General features: G+C 30.7%; 4 protein-coding genes and 1 pseudogene across 5 annotated transcripts; 2 read left to right on the top strand and 3 right to left on the bottom strand.

Annotated features, from left to right (window-relative positions):
* Positions 1-437: 437 nt before the first annotated feature.
* LOC106760504 lies at positions 438-2553 on the bottom strand (annotated as a pseudogene).
* A 502-nt stretch (positions 2554-3055) lies between these two features.
* LOC106760503 lies at positions 3056-5499 on the bottom strand. The gene has a single exon (XM_014643932.2). The coding sequence runs from the start codon at positions 5090-5092 to the stop codon at positions 3161-3163; it is 1932 nt and encodes a 643-aa protein (XP_014499418.1). The 5' UTR covers positions 5093-5499; the 3' UTR covers positions 3056-3160.
* A 6425-nt stretch (positions 5500-11924) lies between these two features.
* Positions 11925-13742, top strand: LOC106760502. Its single transcript, XM_014643931.1, has 5 exons — positions 11925-12576; positions 12809-12957; positions 13186-13358; positions 13539-13605; positions 13686-13742. The coding sequence occupies exons 1-5, from the start codon at positions 11925-11927 to the stop codon at positions 13740-13742; spliced, it is 1098 nt and encodes a 365-aa protein (XP_014499417.1).
* Positions 13743-18634: 4892 nt separating this feature from the next.
* On the bottom strand, positions 18635-19989 carry LOC106760822. The gene has a single exon (XM_014644252.2). The coding sequence runs from the start codon at positions 19805-19807 to the stop codon at positions 18854-18856; it is 954 nt and encodes a 317-aa protein (XP_014499738.1). The 5' UTR covers positions 19808-19989; the 3' UTR covers positions 18635-18853.
* Positions 19990-23270: 3281 nt separating this feature from the next.
* Positions 23271-25744, top strand: LOC106761076. 2 transcript variants are annotated; one of them, XM_014644570.2, is made up of 7 exons: positions 23271-23927; positions 24019-24063; positions 24191-24244; positions 24446-24783; positions 24952-25124; positions 25314-25380; positions 25462-25744. In XM_014644570.2, exons 1-7 carry the CDS (start codon positions 23321-23323, stop codon positions 25510-25512), a joined length of 1335 nt encoding a protein of 444 aa, XP_014500056.1. In that variant the 5' UTR covers positions 23271-23320; the 3' UTR covers positions 25513-25744. The 2 variants fall into 2 exon arrangements, with proteins under 2 accessions (XP_014500056.1, XP_014500057.1); XM_014644571.2 differs by lacking the exon at positions 24191-24244.
* The last annotated feature ends 49 nt before the right edge of the window (positions 25745-25793 follow it).

Genomic DNA, 25793 nt, shown 5'->3' with positions numbered 1-25793 from the left:
TTTTTCTAAAAGGGAAAACACTTAATTATAAAAAAAAATTATTTATCTTAAAAGGTAAAATTAACAATATTTTTACAAAACCCTTTTTTTATCCTAATTATTATAAACTACTTTAATTCTATAAAATAAAAAACTAAACTAACCTCAGAGAAGAATATTAACACACAAAAATGAGAAAAAATAGAGAGTTAACACACTCCCACGCTTAAGGAACTGCCCTCTTAGACAGGGGAAATTAAAATCAAAACAAAGATCCAAGACTCAGATTAAAAAGAAGACTCAAACTAAAGAGAAGAAGACTCGATACAAAAACTAAAAAACACTGAAACTCATTCATAACTCAATTCATCCTGTCAACTCAATCACTTCCAGCCACCTCTTTCAATCAGAAACTACACAATGATATTTCTCAACCTTAAATCTCAGCATCAACAATCCTAGCAAGTGGAAAACACTACATGGTTGCCAGAGTTGTCAGGATCTAGCTTGAATAGTTTCTCAGCTGCAATTTTCCCCAACTCTGTTTTCCCATGCATCTTGCAAGACCCGAGTAGAGCTCCCCATACAAATATAGTGGGAAGAATTGACATTCTTTTAATAAATTAATATACACGACCTACCAAACCATACCTCCCAAGAAGGTCCACAATATATGCATAATGCTCGGCGCCTGGTTTAATTCCATTTCCCCTTCTCATGGATTCAAATATATGCAAACCTCTCTCCACTGCCCCTGCCCAACTACACACTGACAATACCAAAATTACTTTAACATAACTTGGTGTTATACCAAAGTTGCCCAGTGTCATCTCCTCAAATAAAGTCAATGTCATGTCAACATCGCCCAATATATGCATATGCACCTATCACTGCATTCCAAGTAACTAGGTTCCTCCCGGGCATTTCTTTGAATACTTGCTCTGCGTTCTCTCTACTTCCGCATTTTNCATACATATCAACAAGTGCACTCCCAACAAATATATTCTCCTCGACACATGCTTTAACAGCAAGAGCATGAACTGACCTGCCCAGTTCAAGCCCTCCAAGCTNCGNACACNCACTGAGTACANTCGATATCATGAAATCTGTTCACTCAACCTCCTTCCTTACCTTTAGAAAGACCATACACGCCATTTCTTCCTCGTGGTTTTGCACAAGAGCAGCAAGCATAGAGCACCAGGAAACAACATTCCTCCTGCCACTGTCAATTTTGTTAAAAACCATTTCAGATGACACCATGTCTCCACATTTTTTGTAGAAATCAATAAGCCCATTGGAAATAGAGACATCCTCTTGGTACCGGCTCCGAACTATAAATCCGTGTAACTGAGTCCCGAGCTCTAAACTAGCCATGTCAGCACACGCATTGAGAAACACACAAAATGTTATCGCACTTGGCTCTCCACCCACACAAAGAAACTTTTTAAATGCGAAAATTGCATCCAAACACCGGCCATCCTGAACTGCATTGGAAATATACGCCGAATGGTTATGATGACTAAATGACCGTACGATATATGTGGTGGCCAAACGATATTAATGGTGACGGCACTGTGTTGGTACTGGCTGAATGGTTATGATTACTGAATGACCGAACGATATATGTGGTGGCCGGACGATATTGGTTCTGACTGAAAGGTATTGGTACTGGCCGAATGGTTATGATGACTGAATGGTGATGTAGACCGAACGATAATGATGACTGTATGATGATAGTGACTGAACGGTGAGGGTCAGATTGACTCAGTGTTAGAAAAAAGATGACGTGACATTCCATCGTTAGCCACATTAGCTGGTTTTTAACGATGTTAGTTTTGGAAGACTAAAATCAAAGTTTTCTAGAAGAGAATGACTAAAATATACCTTATTTTGAAAGAGAGACTAAAACCAAAATCGCTTGATAGTATAGAGACTAAAAACATATTTAACCCTTTATTTAATGAATATAAAAATATTTATAAATTCTATTTACCTATATTTTTATTAATTAAAATAAACTTTTATATATCTAACTCTAATTTATGTATTTATTAAATAAATAAATGAGAAGTACAATAATTTTAATTTTTTATATTCATTTATTGTAAAAAAACATTTGAATTAGTTTTAGATATAAAAAAAATTATTTTAATTAATAAAATACATGCAAATATGATTTATAAATATTATTATATTTATTAAGTAAATTTAAGTTTCATTTATAAAAATAGAAAACATTTGGAACTATTAAATCATTAATCCACGTTTTTTATAAGATTAAAATTAATTTTAAAATAATTTAAAAAATATTTTTAAAAAAAATATAAGACATTTATCGATAAATTCAACATTAACAAGTATTTAGAATAGAAAACAATACTTGTGATTAAAAAAAGTATGACAGAAAAACAATTACAAATTACATATAAGATTTTTAAAGAAAATTATAGAAAAGAAGTATGAGTATATAAGATTGATTTCCCTAGCTTCTTTCTAGGTAGCTACAAAAAATTAAACGCCAAAGTTTGTTTCCAGGGAGTCTGATTTTCATACTCACCATCTCCATCCAAACATATATGCACATGAGTTTTAGGGACTTCTCTTCCTCTTTTTCATCACTCGACGTTATAGTAATTTTATTTTAGTCTCTAATTGTTTTCTATATATATAAGTTTTCAAATCACTTTAATTTTTATAAAATATGTATAAGGAAGCAAGGCTTTCTCCGAAAAAAGTGCGTCCAAGAGTACATTACACACAGTTTACCCGTAAATCGTAATGGTGAAACATATTAGATTAGATATTTCAATTCTGATTATAGAAAACAAAAAATCCACACGACACAATAAAAGAATTCTTCCTTCTTTTACTTTATGAAGAAATCAGAAAATTTGCCCTCCCTCCTTAATGCATCCTCCTATTTTCAGGTCCTGAATAAACAGCGAAAGGGATATAAATGCAGGAGTGTGATGAATCAAAGTTGACAGAAAGAAAAAATTGGTGAAAAAGAACACATAAGAAGAAGGTTTTCTATAGAGATATATTCTAATATTGGATACAAAAAGACGATGTGCCTAGATTAATTTGAGGGGCAAGCACCCTGGAATATATACATAAACTCATGCAATCCGTAAAAGTAAAAGAAGACGGGATGGAGTTACAGATTTCATGGTTGAGCAGTTCAACGGAATCCTCTTCCTCTTGATTGATAGAGTTCGAGTCTACTCTTAGCTTCTGGTAGCAGTTGTAAGATGCTGTGTTCCTCCACGAGATGTGCCTGCTTGGTGCACCACTCCAGAACTATGAGAACCTCTTCTTGCGCCAGTGTCTCGCTCTTGGGGACGTGGAGCGCTATGTAACAAAGGAGAGTCACGGAAGGAATCTGAACCATTTGCTCCCCAAAGTAAACCAGTTGAATCAAGTGCTTGGCGCCCCCAGCCTCTATGATGGCGTTGCAGTGGTTCTCGTGGAGGTAGTTTTCCGTGCATGCAAATTTGTTGAGTGCAATTGCCGCTTCCGTGCTAACATGGGCTTCTCTTTCGTCAAGGAGTTTCACCAATGGCCCAACCAGTCTTGTTTCCGTGGCTCTGAAAGTTCTCGCCAAATTACCAACGGATCTTATGCAAGGTATGAGCAGGTCATCTTGTTCGTTTTCTATCACTCTAAGAAGCTGATCAAGAACAGCCTTTGCAGCAGGGGCTGTGGGTTTGAATGCAGAGCGTCTCAGCTCTGCATGTTGCTCCGACACGGCCGTTATTTCCATTAACGCCATCGCAGAGTAAGATTGCACGTCTTCGGGACCCTTTTCCAGCAAAACTGCGAAACACAGAAGAGCCCTTGATTCTGTTATGCTCCTACACACACTCAAGTTACCCCTCGCCAGTTGCCATAAGGCTCTGGCTGCCATCGCCTTCATCTCTGCCTTTGTGACGGGGTCTTCGTATTCCCTCCCCTTGATACTCGTCCCAGCAATTGACACGTGCGGTGTCCCACCTTGATGTTTTTTCGCGTTTGTAACGCCGCTGTTATGCGGTGTCCCAGCCGTGGCAGTGGCATTATTTTTTTGGGCAATGCCCTTCATTGCCATGGTGTTCGAAACCACGTTGTGCATCTGAGTGGATGTATTTGTCCCCGTTGGACGAAGGGCAACGTTCTTATCATCTTCATATTCATGCGTGTTGGTTGTATTACTCTCCAAAACTAAGGTGTGAATGGACCTGGCCTTGTTGGCAATAGCGTACTTGCTATGCTCTTGAATGGTCTCGAAGGCGAGATGGCTAACGAGCAAGCGTATGGCATTGTTCTGAGAAAAATGATCCTGGCATTTGGGGTGATTGGCAGCGAGTTCAGAAATAGCCCAGGCCACCACCGCTTGAACCTTCATGTGACCATCTTTGAGGATTTTGGCAAACACTGAACAAACACCGGCGTTCACAATGTGTTCCACACTTTCAGGGTCTTTCCCGAGAAGCCCAATGGCTCTCGCAGCGTTCTCCTGTCCTTCCAAGTGTCCTTCCTTCAGAAGCTTCAACAGCGGGGGCACGCCACCCTCTTCGATGATCAGTTTCCCGTAACGGTCATTGTCGCGAGCGAGCGAAACCAATGAAGCGGCGGCGTCGTTGCGATCTTCCAAGGGGGCACCGGACAAGAGAATGGCAACCTGTTCCCAGATGAGGCAGAGGATGGGTTCGTTGGCAGCGATGGGGGGAAGCCCGAGGTACTCGTCGTCACGCTCGTCGGCGGAGGCAGAGACGCGGAGGAGCCACTGGACATCGCCCACGGAATTCTCTAGCTGCATGGAGGTCTTGCGGAAGGCTGTGGCGGGGATGATGGTGAAGAGTCTTTTGATGACACTGTTGGCGCGGCATTTGGTGACGAGTATGAGGGCCTTGTCCAGGACTTGTTCGGTGTCGTCGATGATGCGCCGCGTGGGACGCTCGTATAGGTCGCTGCTGTTCCTCGCGGCCTGGCGGAGGAGCCCTGCGAGCTTCTCCGTTTTGGATTTGAGCTCGAGACATTCCTGTCGGAAATTCTGGGCCTCCTCCGCCATCTTCGATACCTGGTCCGCCATTTGTATCGGGCTCGCCAGGATCTCCTTGACGATGCTCGACATGGTTGCAGCGGACCCTCACGCGCTCGCTAGCGACCAAACAACGTTTCGGATTGATCAATAAATTTATTTGTCTGTACGAGATTCCTGTCTCAGAGATTGTGGTATTGTTTGGCTGATGTTTGTGTCATGGAGGGTTGGCGGTGGCGGTGACGGTGGCGCCGCCGGGGTAAGTGACTGAGGGGGGGAAATTATGGAAATGGTTCGACGGGTTTTTCTCCGAGGCTGTGTTAAAAATTGCAATAACAGGTGTGGATACATATAGTTATAGCAAATGGTTGGTCCAAACCTTTCATGGACTGGGGAGGCCAACTCCTCTTCTTCCCACACGTTATAGATCAACGATTGTAGTCCACGCTCTCATCCTACGCCTTCTTCCTTTCGTAAATCATACCTCATGTAGGGAAACTAATTCCACGCGCCACAGAGGATACTCCTATTATCTCTTTAACGAACGTGTGTACGGCTTACACGCTGCGACTAAGAGAGAGAAAGTGCCTTTGCAATCAATTAAATTAAATTAATTAATTACAAACTGTTACACTAATCACAAATAACTAATGTGGAAGAATCTTCTTAGAATTTAACTAGGATGCATTTCGAGACCATTCAATATCATTAATATTAATATATGCATTTTAGTATTTAACATTATGTTCCACTTAAATCTATGAGAAAAAATGTTGTAGATCTGCAAAATAGAAACTAAAAGGCGTGAATAAGATACAAGAAAGAAATTTTTTATATAATTCTTTTACCTACATATAACATGTTTTCATATGTATAAATGTTAATACTCTAATATGTAAAATTTGTTCCATGTGCAATCAAAATATGCACCTCTATAGTCTATACATATTTACCCGTAAAATATTTAATTTAGTTCCTATAAATTGGTTAAATTTAGTTAATATATACACTTTTTTACTGATAAACAATTAATTATTTTTTTTTTATTTTACTTCTCAAAATCTAATATCAATTTCTTTTTAATCCTTGCAATCATTTTACATAAATAGAAACCTTTTTTTCTAATCTAGAAAACGTATTAGACCATATCTCAATTTTGTATTACGAACATTAACTATTGTGTAAAAAGTAAAATAGAAAAACCAAAAATATAGACAAATCAAAAATAGTTATTCTCTTTATATAATTATAGATGGTAGATGTATGTGTTTTCATTTTCTCTATACAATAATAAAAACTAATAAAATTATAGTTATTGTTATTATTATAATTATAAAATAAAATCTATAATTATATATAAAAAAGATAAATATTTTAGTGTTTTATTTTATTTTTCAAATTTTATCATCCTAATTACTACATTAAAATCTAAATAATTATTTATAACAGAAAACTATTTTTTATTTTTCACATTTCAATAACTACTTTTTTAATTCAAATAATTACTCATTATAGAAAAACTAATCTACACTTTTACTCTTTTAATACCTATTTTTTCAAAATTAAATAATTACTCATAACATAAATTTATTTACACAATTATTTATAATATTTATTACTTCAATAACTAGAATTTATTTTATTTATTATATATCTATTACTATGTTGCATTTATGTAATGCATTTATATATTGTTATCGATAACTTAATTAGTAATTTCACTATTTGAGAGGACTCTAATAAGTATAAGAATGGTTGAAAGATTAATCTAAAACTATTATTCATATAAAAGGGTAATGTATGAATATTTAAGTAGTTTAGAGTGTATTACAGTGGGATTCAAACTCACTAGGGGATTGTTAAGGATATAGTAAGATTTGATTATTTTTTTAAGAAAATTTGGTATTTCTCTAATAGTTTAAATTCGGTTTCGGTATTTAATGTTTTTTATTTTAATAGATAACACAACAAAATGAGAAACATAAGTCACCAAACAATAAATAAAAATATATAAAGGCTAGATTTTTCATATAAAGAACAAAAAATAATCACAGAGCAGATACATAAAGAACTATCCTGAAGAATAAAAGAAAGATAATTAAAATAATCCAAATTCAACGTTTGAATTGATAAGTATGTAAATAATATATAAATATCATATATCATAACAAATATTTTTACTTATATTCATAGAAAAGTTATAATATTATCAACTCATAGTATAATATATTATAAATTTTTTTAAAATGTGGATAACAAACTATGTCACTCAAAACAATATGTTATAAATATCTAAAAAAAATGCAGATACACAAGACAGCACGGATATACAGACGTGATAGTGCCTGGATTTATGTAGTATAAATAATTTGTATGATTAAATATTTTTAAGTTATTTTATATGTAACTTTTTTATTTAAAAAATTATTAAGTTTAAAAGTTTTCAAATAGAAAACAATTAAATTTAAAGAAATTATCATTTAAATGGTAAAATTGATAAAATAATTATTTTAATTTTAAAAATTTTACTTAAAGTAAAATTAAAAACAAATTGAAAAGTATTTTTCCTATGTTTAGATGTTCATTATTTCATCTATTTTTCATTCTCTTTCACTGCAACAGTGTTGCGTACTAACATTCAAAAGCAAATATTTCATCTTAATCTTTGTAGCATTTATGGAAAAGTCAACTTCTGTTAACAAGAGAGATCAAGAGAATTCAAGTCAGAACATTCTGAATCAGGATTTCTATTCTTTTTAACTTCTTATTTATATTAGATTATTATTTTAATCTCAAAAGCTAGTTTTTTTATTGGGGTGTATAATCCTGATTTTTATTTATTTTTTTAATTAATTCCTTTAATTATTACATTAATTTAGTTACAGCCTTTGAAGTGCATAAATCTCAAGTGTAAGTAAATAAACTATTACTAACATAGATTGCATGTTGAAATTGAGTATGACTTATATTTAATATTTTTCAATCTTTTAACCAAAGTCATTTTTGGCTCTTCAACACATATTGAGATGTTAAAATCTTTATATATAAATACAAAATATATTAAAATGAAATAAAGTCTTAAAAACATATTTTAAATTGTATATAAATTTTAAAAATATTTGGGGTGAATGTCTCTCCTGTAACCATTAAGATCCGTCTATAATTCACTACATTAACGTAAATCTTATAAGTTTGAGGTTATTAATCGACTTCTAACTCTTGCCATACATAAAATATTTTTATACTGAGTGAGTGATTTTCATGCACACACACTCTTAATGGAACGATATATTAATTACATATCGTATTAGAGCCATTTCTTTATGCTCTGAATGATGAAAGTCATCGACAACATTTTCACATGGTTGTGGCTTAGCTACTTGAAGTTGTAGAAAGTTATTAGTTACAGAGTTCTCTTGGAAATTATAAAAATCTTGAAGTTTTAAATCTATTTTGATATGTCACTCGTCTTCTAGATAAGCAATGGAAGAAAGATCGTCATTTAATTTATTATACATTTTAAGATGAGAATTTTTTTTTAAAAAAAATATGTACTACTTAACTAAATATAAGTAAATAAATATTTCATGACTAAATTTTATAGTAATAGGAGGAGAATGTTGTTTCTCTCATTTAATCCTTTTAGTTAGAGGTAGGTAAAATGAATTGCGTATTATTAAAATTTGCAATAAGCAAAAATTAGTTTATTTTAATTGAACTAATTGTATTCATCTATAATCTCAATTGAACTTTTACTATCTAACCTATTTTTGAACTATACTAATTTTAAACTAAACTGTACAAAATTAAAACTAAATTAATTAGTATCTATCCATTGTATTCATAATATACATTGTCCTATAAAGAAATAAAATTAAAAGTTGATATGAGTAAGGTGAGATCAAAACGAAATTTGATTGAGTTGACCCTTGTCAAAAATCGATTGAATTCAAAAAGTTAGTTTCTATCGAAAATTGACAAAATTTGATCTAATATCGACAATAGTCAAACTAAAATGTAATTTTGAAAACTCTCAAACAATTAAAAATATGTAAAATGAATTAGTTTTGAGTTAATGAGTATTTATCTCAACCATACCTTTAGATGTTGAATTTTCTAAAACTAAACTCTAAAATAGGACAATTCAATTTTATTGTAAATAATTCAGTTTTTCTTTATTCAATATAATATAGTTAATTAATAATTTAATACAATTGAGTTAATTTTATCCACCCTTAATATTAATTTTCTATATTTTCAATCCACTATATTTCATTGTTATATTAAAAGAATTAAATTTCAATATTCTTATTAAATGATTAGAAATGACTTTACATTACTTTAATTATTCATTATAAATCTAAAATACAAGATATATATTAAAAAATAATTTATTTTAAATTTAAAATGATATAAAAGTAGCATTATCCTTAAAAAGCACTACGTGAATTTAAGCCTGCATGCGAATTGGATAAAACGTCAATGGTTTTAATTAAATTGCATAAGTCCATTTCAATCCATTCCCCTCCTCTCTCTCTCTCCATATAAACTCTTTTGATGCGTAGAGATGGAGAATTAGGGCAAATTTAGATGCATGAAATCGTCCATGGAAGAGAAGAGCATATGGGTCGTGGTTGCTTTATATTGTGTTCGTACATATAAAAAGGAAAATGTACTTTTAACAATATTTTTTTAACAATTTTTTATAACGCATACGTGACAACTTGTGATTGATTCGTTTTAAATATTTTTTTAAAAATAAATTCAAATAGACTAATAAAGTAATGACACGTGTTCCGTTGTCAAAAAAATTGTCTTCATGAATTTTCTTTTAACACATTTTTTACGTGGGCAAATTTATCTTTTCATCAATTAAAGTAAAAGATATTACCAATTTATCTATGTAAACTTTAAATTTAATATTGACCTATGGGGTTTTTACTGTGCACTTATACAACATGTAAAAATAGTGGTATTTAAAAACAAATATTTTTTATTGCATAAAAATATAAAATTATTTTTTACTCAACTTTTAATTAATATTTTTACCTCAGCATGGATGCATATATGATAAATATCATAGGTTGAGGAGTACGAAAAACAAAAATACCAGAAAATTATTATTTAATCAAACTAAAAGTTCTATAATCTGTTTATAAATATAATTTACAATAACAATAAATTGGTGTAATCAAATCTACTCTTGGTTTGTAATAAAGGGTCGCCCCCGAATTTTAATATATAAATAAAATTTATTTATTTTTAATTTATTTTATATATTCTGTATCTTTAAAAATTTTGTAGATTTATTTTGACACTTCTGAATTTTTTCAAGACTTGTCACTTATGAAATCCATTTATTATAATGGTTTATTGTTGTTATTGGGTTAAATAGTTTAAATTTCTTGATTGATGATTTTAGTTGTATTTATAATATTTAAAAATATATATTATTAATACTAAACTTTCAATAAACATATTTAAGACACTAAAAAATGGTAGAATCACATGAGAGTGCAATAAACAAGATTAGTGTATGGATACATTTGAATTTGGATTATTTCCTTTCCAAAGACAAATTCACCTATTTAAATCCTTGTATTTACACCATTGTATAAAAAAAAATGTTATCTGTCATCGTTTAACCTAACTATTCTAACTTTTCTAATAAATACAAAATAATCTATTTATTTAATAAAATTAATAATTAAATATATTTTGTATTTTAAAATAATTAAATAATAATTTTCATATGAATTTTTAATATCATATATGTTTAAATTATATTTGTTTTAACGTTTTGTAATATCATTCTTACACAGTTATGTATATATATTTTTAAAATTATATTTGTTTTAACGTTTAGTATATAGGAAACCATCACTTTCAAAACTTCAATTTAAACTTCACCACTATACTCAACTAACCACGTTAGGTGATGACTATATATATATATATATATATATATATATATATATATATATATATATATATATATATAAACTCTGCAAAACAAAATTACAAACAGGGTTGTTTTCCATACTAGTAAAGATAAGTTTTTGTTGTTTTCGAAACTCCTCTGTTCTTACTTGCACCTCTGTTTTCCGTTAGCAGTTTTTTTCTAAACAGAAATCTAGTTTAATGTTTTTGGTTACTACTAGGTTCTTAACCATTTGTCGTTCAGAAATCATATTCACATATATAATTTGCAGTTTGTAAGAAATAATATTCACATATATATTTTTTAAATAATAAATAAGTCTTTCTTAGGAAAAAAAAAATATTAGATTAAAATAAGTCTTTTGTTAATTTATCGTGTATATGTTTTATTATTTGTGTACTCAACGTAAATTTTACATGTAGTTTGTGATGTTTATCATTTCTTCATTTATTAAATATCAATGGTTTTAAAATGAATTTGACTTTGTAAATAAAATTGTTAAACATAAAATAGTTCAACTATTATAAAATTTTAATTTAGATAATCTAAATAAAAGAAAAACAGAAGGAAGAGGAAAAGGTTCATAGGGAAAAGAAAAACTATTAGAATACAAACAGGTTTATAAAAAAAGCTACAGGAATATGAAATGAAAAGGTTTTCAGAGAAAGCTGTATATATATGTATATAAACATGGTTTTCTTAAGATTTTTTTATAACAATTTAAAATAAGATTTATCATATAATAATAACAACTTATTTAACAGCCACTTTTCTTAGGCATACATAATTTTCGATTCTAAAATAAAATGAATATTTTTATACATGATATATTTGGCTGATTAAATATAATATGTCAATAATATTTAATTTAATAAAACATTAATTAAAATAATTATCTTGATATATATAAAAGAAAGAAAATGAACCGTTGGGCTAGTTATTGAAATTAAAAAGAGAGTGAAGAAGTAAGGAAAGGGGAAGCAGATGGAGAGAATGGATGATCTTCGGCACTGTCTATTAGAATTTCTTATTCGGAGCCCCTTTCCAGACCCAGAAGAGAAAGATAATATGGTCAAAAATATGCTTAGAGTTTTTTCCATGTCTAAGTCTAATCATGATTCCGGTTTTAAAAGGATATTCCTTCTTAAAATCATTCAAAATGACCTTTCTTCTCCGACCATCAACATCTCCGAAAACATTCTCAAAATCCTCGAACATCTTGAAGAACTCTTTCTTTGCGATGCCTTTCCGGTTCCTGCCACCTTGAGTGCCGCCTACTGCGCCGTGGCGGTGGAATGCACAATCAGGTATCTGCATCTGAATCTTCACCACGATCTTCTCTACCTCCGCGCAGTGAAGAGGATATGGCAAGTTAGGATTCCGCATCAGAATAGTTCCGGTTCCAGAGAAGGGAGTCTTCCATTCTCGGTGGAGTTGGAGCAATGGAAAAAGGACATCGAAACTTCCCTTTCGGATTCACAAATGAGGAAGCGATTGGCTTCCATAGATACTAGAGGGGATGCCATTATCAAGCTCAGGGCGTTTTTCGACGAAGCCTGTACCGTTTTGGGTTCTCCTTTTGCTCAGTTAACAGTTACAGAACACACAAATAAGGCCCAAGAAAACGAAGAAAGAGGTATCATTCCAAATCATTTTTATCATCTGAGATTTCATTTTTTGTTTAATGTTTTGTGAAGATAGTATGTGTCTATGTGATGAATAAGATTGTTCTGTGTGAGAATTACTAACTTATAACTCATACTTATAATTTAAACACATACTAATAGCTATTGGTTTTATTTTATGGTCATAGTAATTAGAATTTAAACTTGATCATATTTTCATTGCTGAGAATTTGCATTTACCAGGGGATTGCATTTATGGGAAGATGCAAGCCTTGGCTAAGGATTCTTTAACAACAACTATGGAAGATAACGAGGAGACATATTTATCCTGCTCCACGGATATAAGTGATGATGAGGTGGCTCAAGTGAAAAATGCAGCACGTGTTGATGAGGTAATTGTATCTTTTTATATTATAATTTCTTATTATGATTTCTTTTGACTCTTTAGAAAAGACTTTATGTTTATTTATAGGAATGACAAATATCTTTTTTTTTTATGCCTGTTTTTCCTTATAATTTTTATGTTGTTCATTCTTTTATGAATGTCTTCAAAAGATTTGTAATTAAACTGTGCAATATTAATGTCTTCAAAGGTAATTGTGTTCATTCTCTTTTTGCAGGAGGATTCAGAAGATAATCTGCAAGGTGGAACATCAAGATTTAATTTACGTAGTCCCAATAAGAAAAAACATTCTCCATTGAAAATCTATAAATCAAACGCCTTTACAAAAAGAAGAAAAACAAAAAGGTGGAGTCACTTAGAAGAAGAGACACTTAAGAATGGTGTAGAGAAGTATGTGATTGTTCTAAAGTAGAAAAATCATGATTTTCTTTTGAATTTTGATCACACAATTTTTTTCTTGATATGTTGTTTTATCATTGCAAGTGTGATATTCTTCTTTATTTGAGAATATAAGTAGAATTAATTAACATTTGAATACGATTTTCCAACCTCATTATATTTATTTCACAGGTTTGGCAGGGGAAATTGGAAGCTAATCCTAAATGCTCACAAGGATATATTTGAAGAGAGAACCGAAGTAAGATTGATAAGAAGTTGTTGATATATACTTGCTTTTTTAGTTCATGCTTATGATACTGATCTAATTATTTTTGTCAGGTTAATTTGAAGGACAAATGGAGAAATATAACACGCTATGGAGCAAATAAATCATAGAGTTTGAGTTCATGGAAAATTAGGCAACAAACTTTTTAGGATTATTAGCTTTTTGAAGGAAATGTAGTGTAAAAATTAAGAATGTGGTGTTGCTTCGGTTTTTTCATTCCTAAAGCAAAACTTCATTCAAATTTTAGATGTTTAAGCAGCTTGATTAGTTGAAACTTTTATCATAAATTAAAGTCAGTAGGTGCAATACAAATATGTAACTTTAATTACGCTAGGTGTTTAATATTTTATATTTAATATGCATCTTATATTTTATAATGCAAGGTGTTTCTAATAAAAAAAATCATTAATAGTCAATTAGGAATGTGATTAATGCTTCTAAGGTAATTTCGTTAAATTGAATGTAGATAGATAGAAACGGAAAGAAACTTACTGACAAATAGCATTTGCTTGGGAAAAGCATGTCATGGTTATTCATCGACTACAGAATTTCTCATCCAAACAATACTTAAATTCATACATTAGAAGCTTTAATATTATTTCGTATAGTTTTGTAAATTTATTTTATTTTTCCATTTTATCTACTTTCCATTTTCTTTTGTATTTTATTTTTATACTTTTTACTATTCTTACAATACAAAAATATAATAAACTTTAAATAAATGAATAAATAAAATTCGCATTTCTTACCTGTCCCTAATATCAAAAGTTGCCCAAAGAATTAGAAAACAGTGGCATTCAAAAATCAGAAATAAATAGCCTCTGCAACCTAACCTGACACTTATGCAAGGCCATGAAAACAGCATAATGATGCTTTAAGCTTTTCTCTCCAACTTCCACCGCATTGCTCACTGAACCCGCCGTGCTCTGCGATATGACACTCAAATAATTACTCATTATAGAAAAACTAATATACAATTTTACTCTTTTAATACCTATTTTTTTCAAATTTAAATAATTATTCATAACAAAAATTTATTCACACAATTATTTATAATATTTATTACTTCAATAACTATAATTTATTTTATTTATAATATATCTATTATTATATTGCATTTATATATAATGCATTTATATATTGTTATCGATAACTTAATTAGTAATTTCACTATTTGACAGGATTCTAATAAGTATAAGAATGGTTGAAAGAATAATTTAAAACTAATATTCATATAAAAGGGTAATATATCATATATGAATATTTAAGTAGTTTAGAATGTATTACAGTGAGATTCAAACTCATTAGGGGATTGTTAAAGATATTGTAAGATTTGATTTGATTTGATGTTTTAAGAAAATTTCGTATTTCTCTAATAGTTTAAATTCGGTTTTGGTATTTAATGTTTTTTGTTTTAATAGATAACACAACAAAATGAGAAACATAAGTCACCAAATAATAAATAAAAATATATAAAGGCTAGATTTTTCATTAACGTTGTTATTATGCATAACACTTACTAATTGTGACATTAAATATAATATTTGTCAAGTGAGATTTACTCCTAACATTTCCCAGAGGATCATGAAATTCGATCTATACAACTTCATCGAATTTCAATATCCGATTTATTACAGATAATCTGGTTTTGATTCCTGCATCCGAAGATCCGAATCAAATTTCATGTTCCAATTAACAGAATCTTCAAAAACAAATCAAGTAATCTAGTTTTTCTTACATACACCCCACTCTCAAATCACCACGCTGAAAAATCCACACCCACCAGTACAACTTCAAATAAAAAACTTTACCTTGGTGAATGGCTGTGAAAGGGTTTCGATTGATTGTATGAGACGTAGTAAAAAGATGTAAATGAATTAAAATATTTAATAAATATATATAATTACAGCGGCAAAATGGAAAGCAAGGAAAAATTTAGAGGTGCAGAAAGAAAACAATGGGGTGTAAGGAGAAAATAACGAAGATGCAGGAAGAAACCCCTTTAAGCTGGTCCAGTACTTCGAAATTATTTTGGCCCAAAATTGGTTATAATCCCCTGTCCATTTCCATCTTTAAAAGCCGATTCCTTAGGGAGTTACTCCCTGTACCTCTCCAATTCCAACCCCCACCCCCCAATTTTTTTGGATTTTTTTTTAAATACAAAATTAATCTTTATGTTTTTTTTTATTTTTACCGTTTTACACCTATTTACTAAAGTTAACCTACTCTTTTACAGTCTGTCTCAGTCAAAACACACAGATTCAAATTCCTCTCCTTCGTATTCCCCCCCCCACCCCCCCAAAGCTTTTGAAACGCTCCTCTTCCAAACGCTCTCTGCAACTCTCACTCTCCCATTTATACGTTAAAAATATATTTAAAAATAATACATCAAAACATATAAATTCCATTATTAAAATATCTGAAAATTAATATAAAAAGTAAACTAATAAAACAAATCTTAAAAATGGAATGGGGGGTGGGGGTTAGAATTGGGGAGGTATAGGGAGTAACCCCCGATTCCTTATAGTGCAATTCAAGCTGTGTGATATCTTGAAAATTGTTATTTACACCTAGTAGTTTTACTAATATATATCAATTTTATTATTCTAAAATATTTCACTTGACAATTGTTTTTTTACACAGTAGTTTTACAATTACACATCAATTTTATTATTCTAAAATAGTTTGAGATATTTTTTATGTTAATATTTTTTTACCATTTTTAACGTTTTCAAAATCTAGTTTCTTATTATAATATTAAAATTTTTAAGAAAAAATGTTATCCCAATATTATAATTTTAAATTTGCTAAACATGATTAATATTCATTCTCATATTTAGAAATTTACTTAAAATTCACATATGAGAGTTAATAGAGAAAAATGTCTATAATTTACTTTTAATCTCAACTTGGAAGTAATATGAAACTATTGGATTTACTAAAATAAGACTATGCACACAGGAGTCTGCACTTTCTTCCACTTAATATGCATATATAATTTATAGTTTCTTTTGAGGTTTTTATTGATTGAACATGGAATAATCTTTGGCATGTAAAATTTTTTTTGCCACTAATAAGCAACATGACTTTCATAATTTGACTAAATTCTCCTAAGATACAACTCATTTCCCCTTTTATGTATCACTTTCTCGTATTACTTTATTCTCATCACAATCAAATGCCAAAACATCTTTCTTATATTGTGTCACGGGATGATAACGGGTATCCAATTGGATACGAATAATACTTACTCGCAATCCGATTCACCAGATAAAATTATACCTGCAATCCAATTCGTTATATGTCGAGTATCCGTTTAGAAAATATATGCGGGTTTTAAAATATTTAAAAAAAATATTTTATATATTTTTAAAATAAGATTACAAAAGAAAAAATATAATATAATATAAATTAAATAAAATGTAAATTACAATTCAAATTTAATTAAATTAACCTAATAAAATATAATATAATTTTATTTCTAATTAAATTTAATTTAAAATATATAAATTATTTTTTATTTATTTTTTGTAGATAACATATACCTGCGGGTCGGGTAGTATACTATGTTTAGAAACGGATATTAAAATATTCGCTACTCATTCTTGCACATAGTAAATATTTATGGATATTTGCACGTAATAAATATTCGTGCATAGTAACTATTCTCCGCGAACTTTATTCTCCGCGGACTTTATCAGCAAATATCCATATTTGCGAATTTTTTTGACACTTTTAATCACACCAATTATATTCACTATTTTTGGAAATTTAACTTTGTTGGCAACATACTAAGCCATAATGTATAAGAAATTTTTTGAAAAAGACAACATGCTTCTATTCAGTAACCTATTAATCCAATCCAACCAACGTTATGTCAAATAAAGTTTCAACAAACATGTTGCTTTGTACCACAATTTTGTTAATCTTGGTTTGGAATATCTCTCACCTATGTTGACTGATCCAATTTTTGGACCATGAAATGGGGAACATGTTCTTCTTTGTTTTATTGACATTGAGGATGGAATGACAAATCATAATTTTATTTATTTTTAATTAAACGAGCAACTATTCAAATATCATGATTCATAATTGTCCTGTGAATCTTCGAGTGTGATTTAGTCCACTTAGCATAAGCTTTTGAGATATTTTATGTAATATGCAATTATCTCTCTTCAACAATTGTATTATTGTGAATCAAATTCATGACTCTTGTATTAATGGTTAGATCAAACATCAATTATTAGATCAAGCGTTTATCACTAAATTAAAAATTATGACTAATAGTTAAAATACACATCTTTATACTTAAAAATATAACAACCCAAATTACAATAAAGTTATAACTTAACCTGCCTAATTTATTTCAAAGAAAAATTAATGTATACAGCACATAAAAGAATCTTTTGGAAATGATTTCATTAACCTCTTAAAATCTAAAAAAGGAGAAGGGAAAAAAAATTCTATAAATAAAGAAAGAATGTTCATTTTAAAGAGAACAAACACAAATTCATATTCACAAATGGTCTAACGGAAGATTCTCTACCCCTTGAACAAGAACAATAACTATTGACTGCTTAAAAAATTCATAATCTTACATCAGACCTGAAAATCAAAGAGACGAGTACTCCATGAATCACGAATTACACAAGCAGTTTTCCTTTACACCCACGACTAGATTTAATAACAGGTAGTATATAGGAAACGATCACTTTCAAAATTTCAACTTAAAAAATGTATAAAAGTAACTTGTGCTTTTTCATATACTCCATGGAGATAAAAATAATATTTATATTCCAAATAAATATCTTTCTTGAAATTATAAATAATTAAATAATAATATTTAATATATATATATATATATATATATATATTTTTGTTTGTGTTGCTGTGTAATTAATTCAAAGTTGGTATCGTGTGAGAATATTTTGTCTAAAGTTTTGAAAAAGAAACTGTACAATTATAGAACATATTTGATAATTGGATGACAGAATGAAGGACCTGTAAGAAACTGTTTTTCAGTTATAATTTCGATTTATTTTGCACACGCATCTGACAGACATTCTGGAAAATATCCTCACAATTCACAGTTCACAATTCAGAATCCAATCTATTCACAGTACAAGAGGAGATTGATGAAAGCATATATAATAATGTACAGATAAAATAAAAAAGAAATTGAGAAAGAAAAGCATGACTGACAGACATGAAACAGGTGAGTTCAGGCTTTGCCTTCGACCCTTGCATGAGTGAGTCCGGCGCAGGCATCAACAAAATCCTCCTCGATGAAATCGGTGGAGAGAACCTGAAGCTTATCAGCGATGCCTTTAGCGAAGCACTGAGCGATGAAGAGCCTGGCGTATCCATGAATCCGTCGTGTAACGGGTTTCACGCACAGAACAGGGTTATCGGCCACTGGCGTAACGGTGTTCTCCACCCTGTAGAAGTACTTGCGCGACGTCACGGGTGGGTGCTCGCTCAAGTGCTTTAAATTAGCGTCGAACTTCGTGGAAGGAAGATCCGTGTTCACCCAATTATCCTTCAGAAAGCCCGCACTCCACAGAGGACTCCCTGCTTTGGGCTGGGCCGATTTTCTGGGCTTCCACACGCAAATAACTCTCTTCGGCAACAGCTCCGCTATGCTCTTCCCGAAAACGCCCTCGTCCTGAGGGATCAGAAACTCCCCCAACTGCTCCTCCAAGTACTTATCGAATTCGGGTGGGTCCTCGTGCCCGTACTCTGTTCTGATCTCCAGGATGATCACCTCCGACTGTGTCTCAGACAGGAACTTCTTCACGTCGTTCAGGACCACGTCCACGCTGTAGGTGACCAGGATGCCATGGCAGATTTTACGGTTTTCTTGGACCCGAATGTCAAGGACGCGGGTACCAAGGACCAACTGCCGGTATATGGAGAGCGATTGGCACTGGGCGAAAGGACGAGTGACGAGGGGGATGCCGATTTTGTTGGTGGCAGAATCGTGCGTCCCAGGCCAGACGATCTGGTTGATGCGTAGTTTCTCTGGGTTCAGACCAGACATCCAGTTTTTCCTGTCTTGAGGACGGTACTCAGAGCCAGGGTACTCTTCTCCGGACGTTTTCAGATCGGAGAGAACTTTCTTCTCTGTGTGAATTGTCTTTCTCCGTTCCATCTGTTTAGACACTTGAGAACCCATGTTCACCGCACTGCCACCCACCGCAACAACCACCACACAAGTTTTTTCTTCGCTTCTTGACACACCTTTGCCTAGCCCCACTTGCTTCTTCACCACTATACTCAACTAACCACATTAGGTGATGACCGTATATAAATAAAGTCTGTAAAACAAAACTACAAACAGGGTTGTTTTACATACTAGAAAAGATAAGTTTTTGTTGTTTTCGAAACTCCTCTGTTCTTTTACATGCACCTCTGTTTTTCGTTAGTAGTTTTTTTTTTTTTTTTTCTAAATAGAAATCTAGTTTAATGTTTTTGGTTACTACTAAGTTCTTAACCATTTGCAGTTTGTAAGAAAAAGTTAATCCCACCATAAAGATTCTGAGATGTTTACTCTTTCTTTTTTTGTAGTTAAAAGTTTTTTATGCAACTGCTTTATGGCCAATTATTAATTAATTAAACAGTTCTTTTGATAAATTTGAATTACTTAATTAAACAGTTGGATTATCAATTTAGCAATTCAGATTTTGTCACAATATCAAAACCCTTAAATACTGTGTGCAGGAGTTGTTTTATTTATGATAAGATTATAAAAAAAAACATATTATTTTACTGTTTGAAATTAGAAAATTATTTTTTACACGAGTTTTTTAATAAATATCATTTTTGAATAAAATACAAAAAAACACGTTTTTTTTCTTCTTTCTGAAGTGGATACTCTGCCAGCTGTAAACAAAGTTGGTAGGGAGATGGATCACCCATTTAAGCTAACATCCACTTAGATTTGCATTATAAGAAAATCATCCATGTAATTCATTTCTATACATTTTAATTTTCTGTAAACCATGTGTATCTCAAAATTATCGGATTAAACTAGTCACATCATATATCCCAAAAATACACTAATATAAATTTACAGCACAATAGTTTATTTAATTAATTTAACAATATACAACTAATACAAACAATAAATATTGAATTTCTACTTAAATTAAATTTAGTAATACAAAGTAATGTTTTTACCGAAATTTTAAGTATGATCTTCAAATAAATGACAAAATATCAAATAATTAAAATATTCTTATATGTATTTTACAAAGTTAGAATACAAGATAAGATTCCCTGGTATATAAGGTTCAAATAAAAAAAGTTTAGATGATTTTGAACAAAAGATAATGTATATATTTCTTAATAAAATACTATATATATTTATAAAAAATTTAGATTGTATAACTCGTGTAATAAAATTACCAATATAAAAAAATATCAACAAATATTATGACTTGTAATATATATAATAATTAACGAGATAATATGAATTTTTATCTGATTTACATGTACTAAAAAAATCACAATATACAAATATTTAATAATATATATGAATATTTTCACTAATAATTATATCTTAAAATATTTTCTTATTTTAGGTTAGATTAACTCGTTGAGTCTCATGAATAGTTTAAAAAACGAGGTATAAAAATAATACCCAATATAAAAAAGCTACATCTAAAGTTAAAAAAGAAAAAAAGAAAGTCATACTAGCAATACTAAAGTGACAGCATCAACAAACTCTTGTCCAAATATTAAGCTTAATAAGAAATATCAACAATGTTTTTTAATACAATCACTTACTTCTTTGGTCCCGTGTTGGTATTATCAATCAATTGTATTATAAATTTGATAGTATCCATAACAAATTTGAAGGAAAACAATGAACATTGTGGATGAATGATGGAGAAGTCAAAATGTTTTTTTTTAATCAATTATTAACCAAAAGGATTGAGAACATGACAAAGGTTATGAAATTATGATATGATGACATGTGTAAAATTTTCTGTGATTTATATCTTAAGGATATGCTTTGGAATGAAAATGGTGGTCAAGGCTTTGATTGGTCCACTTGTAATAGTTGTCCTATCCAAATCAGTATTCATCTTTGTTTGTAGCTTATCTGTGTAAAGAAAAATTTTTTTAGTAATTTTTTTTTAACAAATGTATACGTGACAGTTTATGATTGATATGTTTCAAAATAATTTTAAACATAAATTTAAATAAATTAATAAAATAATAATACATATCTGTATTATCAAAAAGTTATTAAAAAGAATTGTAAAATATCATGATAAATTGTTGAAAGAGACCATATGTCCATACAAAAGTTAGACACATGGACAGCATAGAAATCATCTTCCAGGTTGCTCTTATAATAAACCTCAACCTCAAACTTCACATCCTTATTGGAGCTCATTTTGTCCTAAACCATTGATTTCGTGGTGATAATAATTCCCTGGCATGTATCTGCCACTTCTGTGAATCTTCTCTTTCTTCATTAAAGCGTGTTTTGGCCCTCACTGCTTGATTTTTATTCATCTCTGGCCCTCACTATTTGATTTTGTGAAACCCAAACTTATTACAAAAATAAATAAATCTTTCCCTTTGATTTTGAAAGAAAAATTTAGAAGAAAACGAGTTAGTTTTTGTGGGACTCACTCTATAAAACATTTTCTCTCTCTTTCTCGCTTAATGTATTTTTTTTTTACTTAAAAAAATATGACATGTTTTTTTAAATAATAAATAAGTCTTTCTCAGGAAAAAATATATTAGATTAAAATAAGTCTTTTGTTAATTATCATGTATCTGTTTCATTCTTTGTGTATTTCAGCGTAAATTTTAAGTTATCTTTGTAGTGTGTGACGCTTATCATTTCTCCATTTATCAAATATCAGTGGTTTTAAAATGAATTTGACTTTGTAAATAGAAATGTTAAACATAAAATGATTGAACTATTCATATTTTAAGTAAATTTTTAATTTTGATAATCTAGATAGAAGAAAAACAGTTACAGAAATAGAAAAAGGTTCATAAGAAAAGCTTTAGGAATACCAATAAGTTTATAGAAAAAGCTATAAAAATAATAAAAAGAAAAGGAAAAGGTCTATAGGAATTTGAAAAAGTTAACAATGAAAATAAAAATATGTGTTATTAAATAATAAAACTTATTTATATATATTTTAAAAATTTTAATATTAAAACAATGGAATTTTACTATTTTACTAAAACACGATTTTCAAAATTTTTATCATTGTCATTAATAAATGCTTTAACTAATTATTAAATTATATATATGAATTTTCAAATTACCTATATTTTCATCTAAATATTATCATTCTATTATTACTTTTTTATAAACATGGTTTTCTTAAGATTTTTTTATAACAATTTAATATAAGATATTTTACGTGACCTTGTTTTTCTAATAGTGACTTTAATTTTTATAATACATATTACTATTATGAATTAACATATAATAATAACTTATTTAACAGTCACTTTTTTTAGGCATACATAATTTTCTCCTCTAAAATAAAATGAATATTTTTATACCTAATGTATTTGGCTAATTAAATTTTCTCCTCTAAAATAAAATGAATATTTTTATATTACATAAAAGAAATAAAATGAATCCTTGCTTTTTTGAAATTAAAAAGAAAGAGAGGGGAAGAAGCGAGGGAAGTGGAAGCAGAGGGAGAGAATGGATGATCTTGGACAGTGCCTGTTGGAATTCTTTGTTCGGAGCCGCCTCCCAGACACTCGAATCGTCTCCATGTCCGATCCCGATTCCCGTTTCAAGAAAACTTTTCTTCTCAAGATTCTTCAAAACCACCTATCTTCTGATCGCATTAACATTACTGAAAACTTTCTCAGAATCCTCGAGCATCTTGAGGAACTCTTTCGCTCCGATGGCTTTCCGATCACTGCCACAATGAGTGCCGCTTACTGTGCCGTGGCGGTGGAGTGCACGATCAAGTATTTGCGTTTGAATCTTTACAGCCACAATCCTCTCTACCTCCGCGCCGTGAACAGGATATGGCGGAATAGGATTCCGTATATGAATAGTTCCGGTTCCAGAGAAGAGAGCCTTCTGTTCTCAGTAGAGTTGGAGGGGTGGAGAAGGGATATTGAAACTTCCCTTTTAGATTCACAAGCGAGGGAGCGATTGGCCGCAGTAAAAACTAGAAGGGATGCCATTATCAAGCTCAGGGCGTGTTTGGAAGAAGCCCTTACCGTTTTGGGTACTCCTCTTGTTCCGTTAACAGCTACCGAGCACACGAATAAGACCCAACGAAACCAAGAAGGAGGTATCATCCGAAATCATTTTTAGCAGATTTCATTTTTTGGTTTAATGTTTTATGAATAAGATTGTTCTGTGTGACAATTACTAACTTATAGGTCACACCGAGCACACAAATAAGGCTCAACTAAACGAAGAAGGAGGTATGTTTTGTTAAATTGTAATCATTTTTATCATCTGAGATTTCATTTTTTAGTTTAATGTTTTGAGAAGATAGTATGTGTCATATGATGAATAAGATTGTTCTATGTGACAATTACTAACTTATAGAGCACACCGAGCACACCGAGCACACGAATAAGGTCCAACAAAATGAAGAAGGAGGTATGTTTTGTTAAATTGTAATCATCCCAAATCATTTTTATCATCTGAAATTTCATTTTTTGGTTTAATGTTGAGAAGATAGTATGTGTCTATGTGATGAATAAGATTGTTCTATGTGACAAATTTAAACACATACTAACTGCTATTGGTTTGATTTTATGGTCATAATAATTAGAATTTAAATGCGTTTGTGTCCAACAGAAGTTCAAAAGTGTAACAGTGCCGCCGCTGAGAATTTGTATTTACCTACCACTGTTGAAGTTGAAAAGATTGGAGATTGCATGTCTGGGGTTGAAAAGATTGGGGATTGCATTTCTGAGGAGCTGTTGGCTCAGGATTCTTTACCAAAAATTGTTGAAGTTGAAAAGGTTCGAGATTGCATTTCTGGAGACTTGCAAGCATTGGCTAAAGATTTTTTAACAACAACTATGGAAGATAATGAGGAGGTACAGAAGACTATAGAGGCAGATTTATCTTGCCCACAAGATATAAATGATAATAAAACTGATCCAGTGGAAAATGCCGCACGTGTTGACGAGGTAATTGTGTTTTTTTATATTATAATTTTGTATTATGATGACAATCCAATATCTTTATGCCTCTTTTTCCTTTTGTAATTTTTATGTTGTTCATTCTTTTTCTGAATGTCTTAAAAAATCTGCAATATTAATGTCTTCAAAGGTAATTGTGTTCATTCTCTTTTACAGCGAGATTCGGTAGATAATCTGCAGGGTGGAACATCAAGATTTAATTTGCAAAGTCCCAAGAGGAGAAAACATTCTCCATTGAAAATCTATAAACCAACCGTCGTTACAAAAAGGAGAAAAATAAAAAGGTGGACTCAGTTAGAAGAAGAGACACTTAAGAATGGCGTAGAGACGTATGTCCTTGTTCTAAACTAGGAAAATCATGATTTTCTTATGAATTTTGATCACACAAATTTGTTCTTGATATGCTGTTTTATCATTGCAACTGTGATACCCTTCTTCTTTATTTGAGAATATAAGTAGAATTAATTACCATTTGAATACAATTTCCCAACCTCATTATATTTATTTCACATGTACAGGTTTGGCATGGGAAATTGGAAGCTAATCCTAAATGCTCACAAAGATATATTTGAAGAGAGAACCGAAGTAAGATTGATAAGAAGTTGTTAGATACATACTTGCCTTTTTAATTCATGCTTTTGATACTAATCTAATTATTTTTACCAGGTTGACTTGAAAGACAAATGGAGAAATATGTCGCGGCATGGCTGCAAATGAATAGTAGAGGTTGCTTTCGTAGAAAATTAGTCAACAAACTTTTAGGATTAATAACTTTTGTAAGTGTATAGTTTGTAAAAGCTTAAGTGTATAGTTTTTTCATTGATACAAACGTACTGTTCCTTCGGTTTTTTCATTCCTAAAGCAAAACTTCTTTCAAATTTTAGATGTTTAAGCTGCTTGATTAGCTTAAACTTTTATCATTAACTAAAGTTATTAAGTCCAATAGAAATATATAATTTTAATTACGCAAGGTGTTTACTATTTTATATGTAATAAGT

Source organism: Vigna radiata, chromosome 5 (genome assembly GCF_000741045.1).
Source record: "Vigna radiata var. radiata cultivar VC1973A chromosome 5, Vradiata_ver6, whole genome shotgun sequence".
Lineage (NCBI taxonomy): Eukaryota > Viridiplantae > Streptophyta > Magnoliopsida > Fabales > Fabaceae > Vigna > Vigna radiata.
This window is presented reverse-complemented; position numbering and strand designations above follow the sequence as displayed.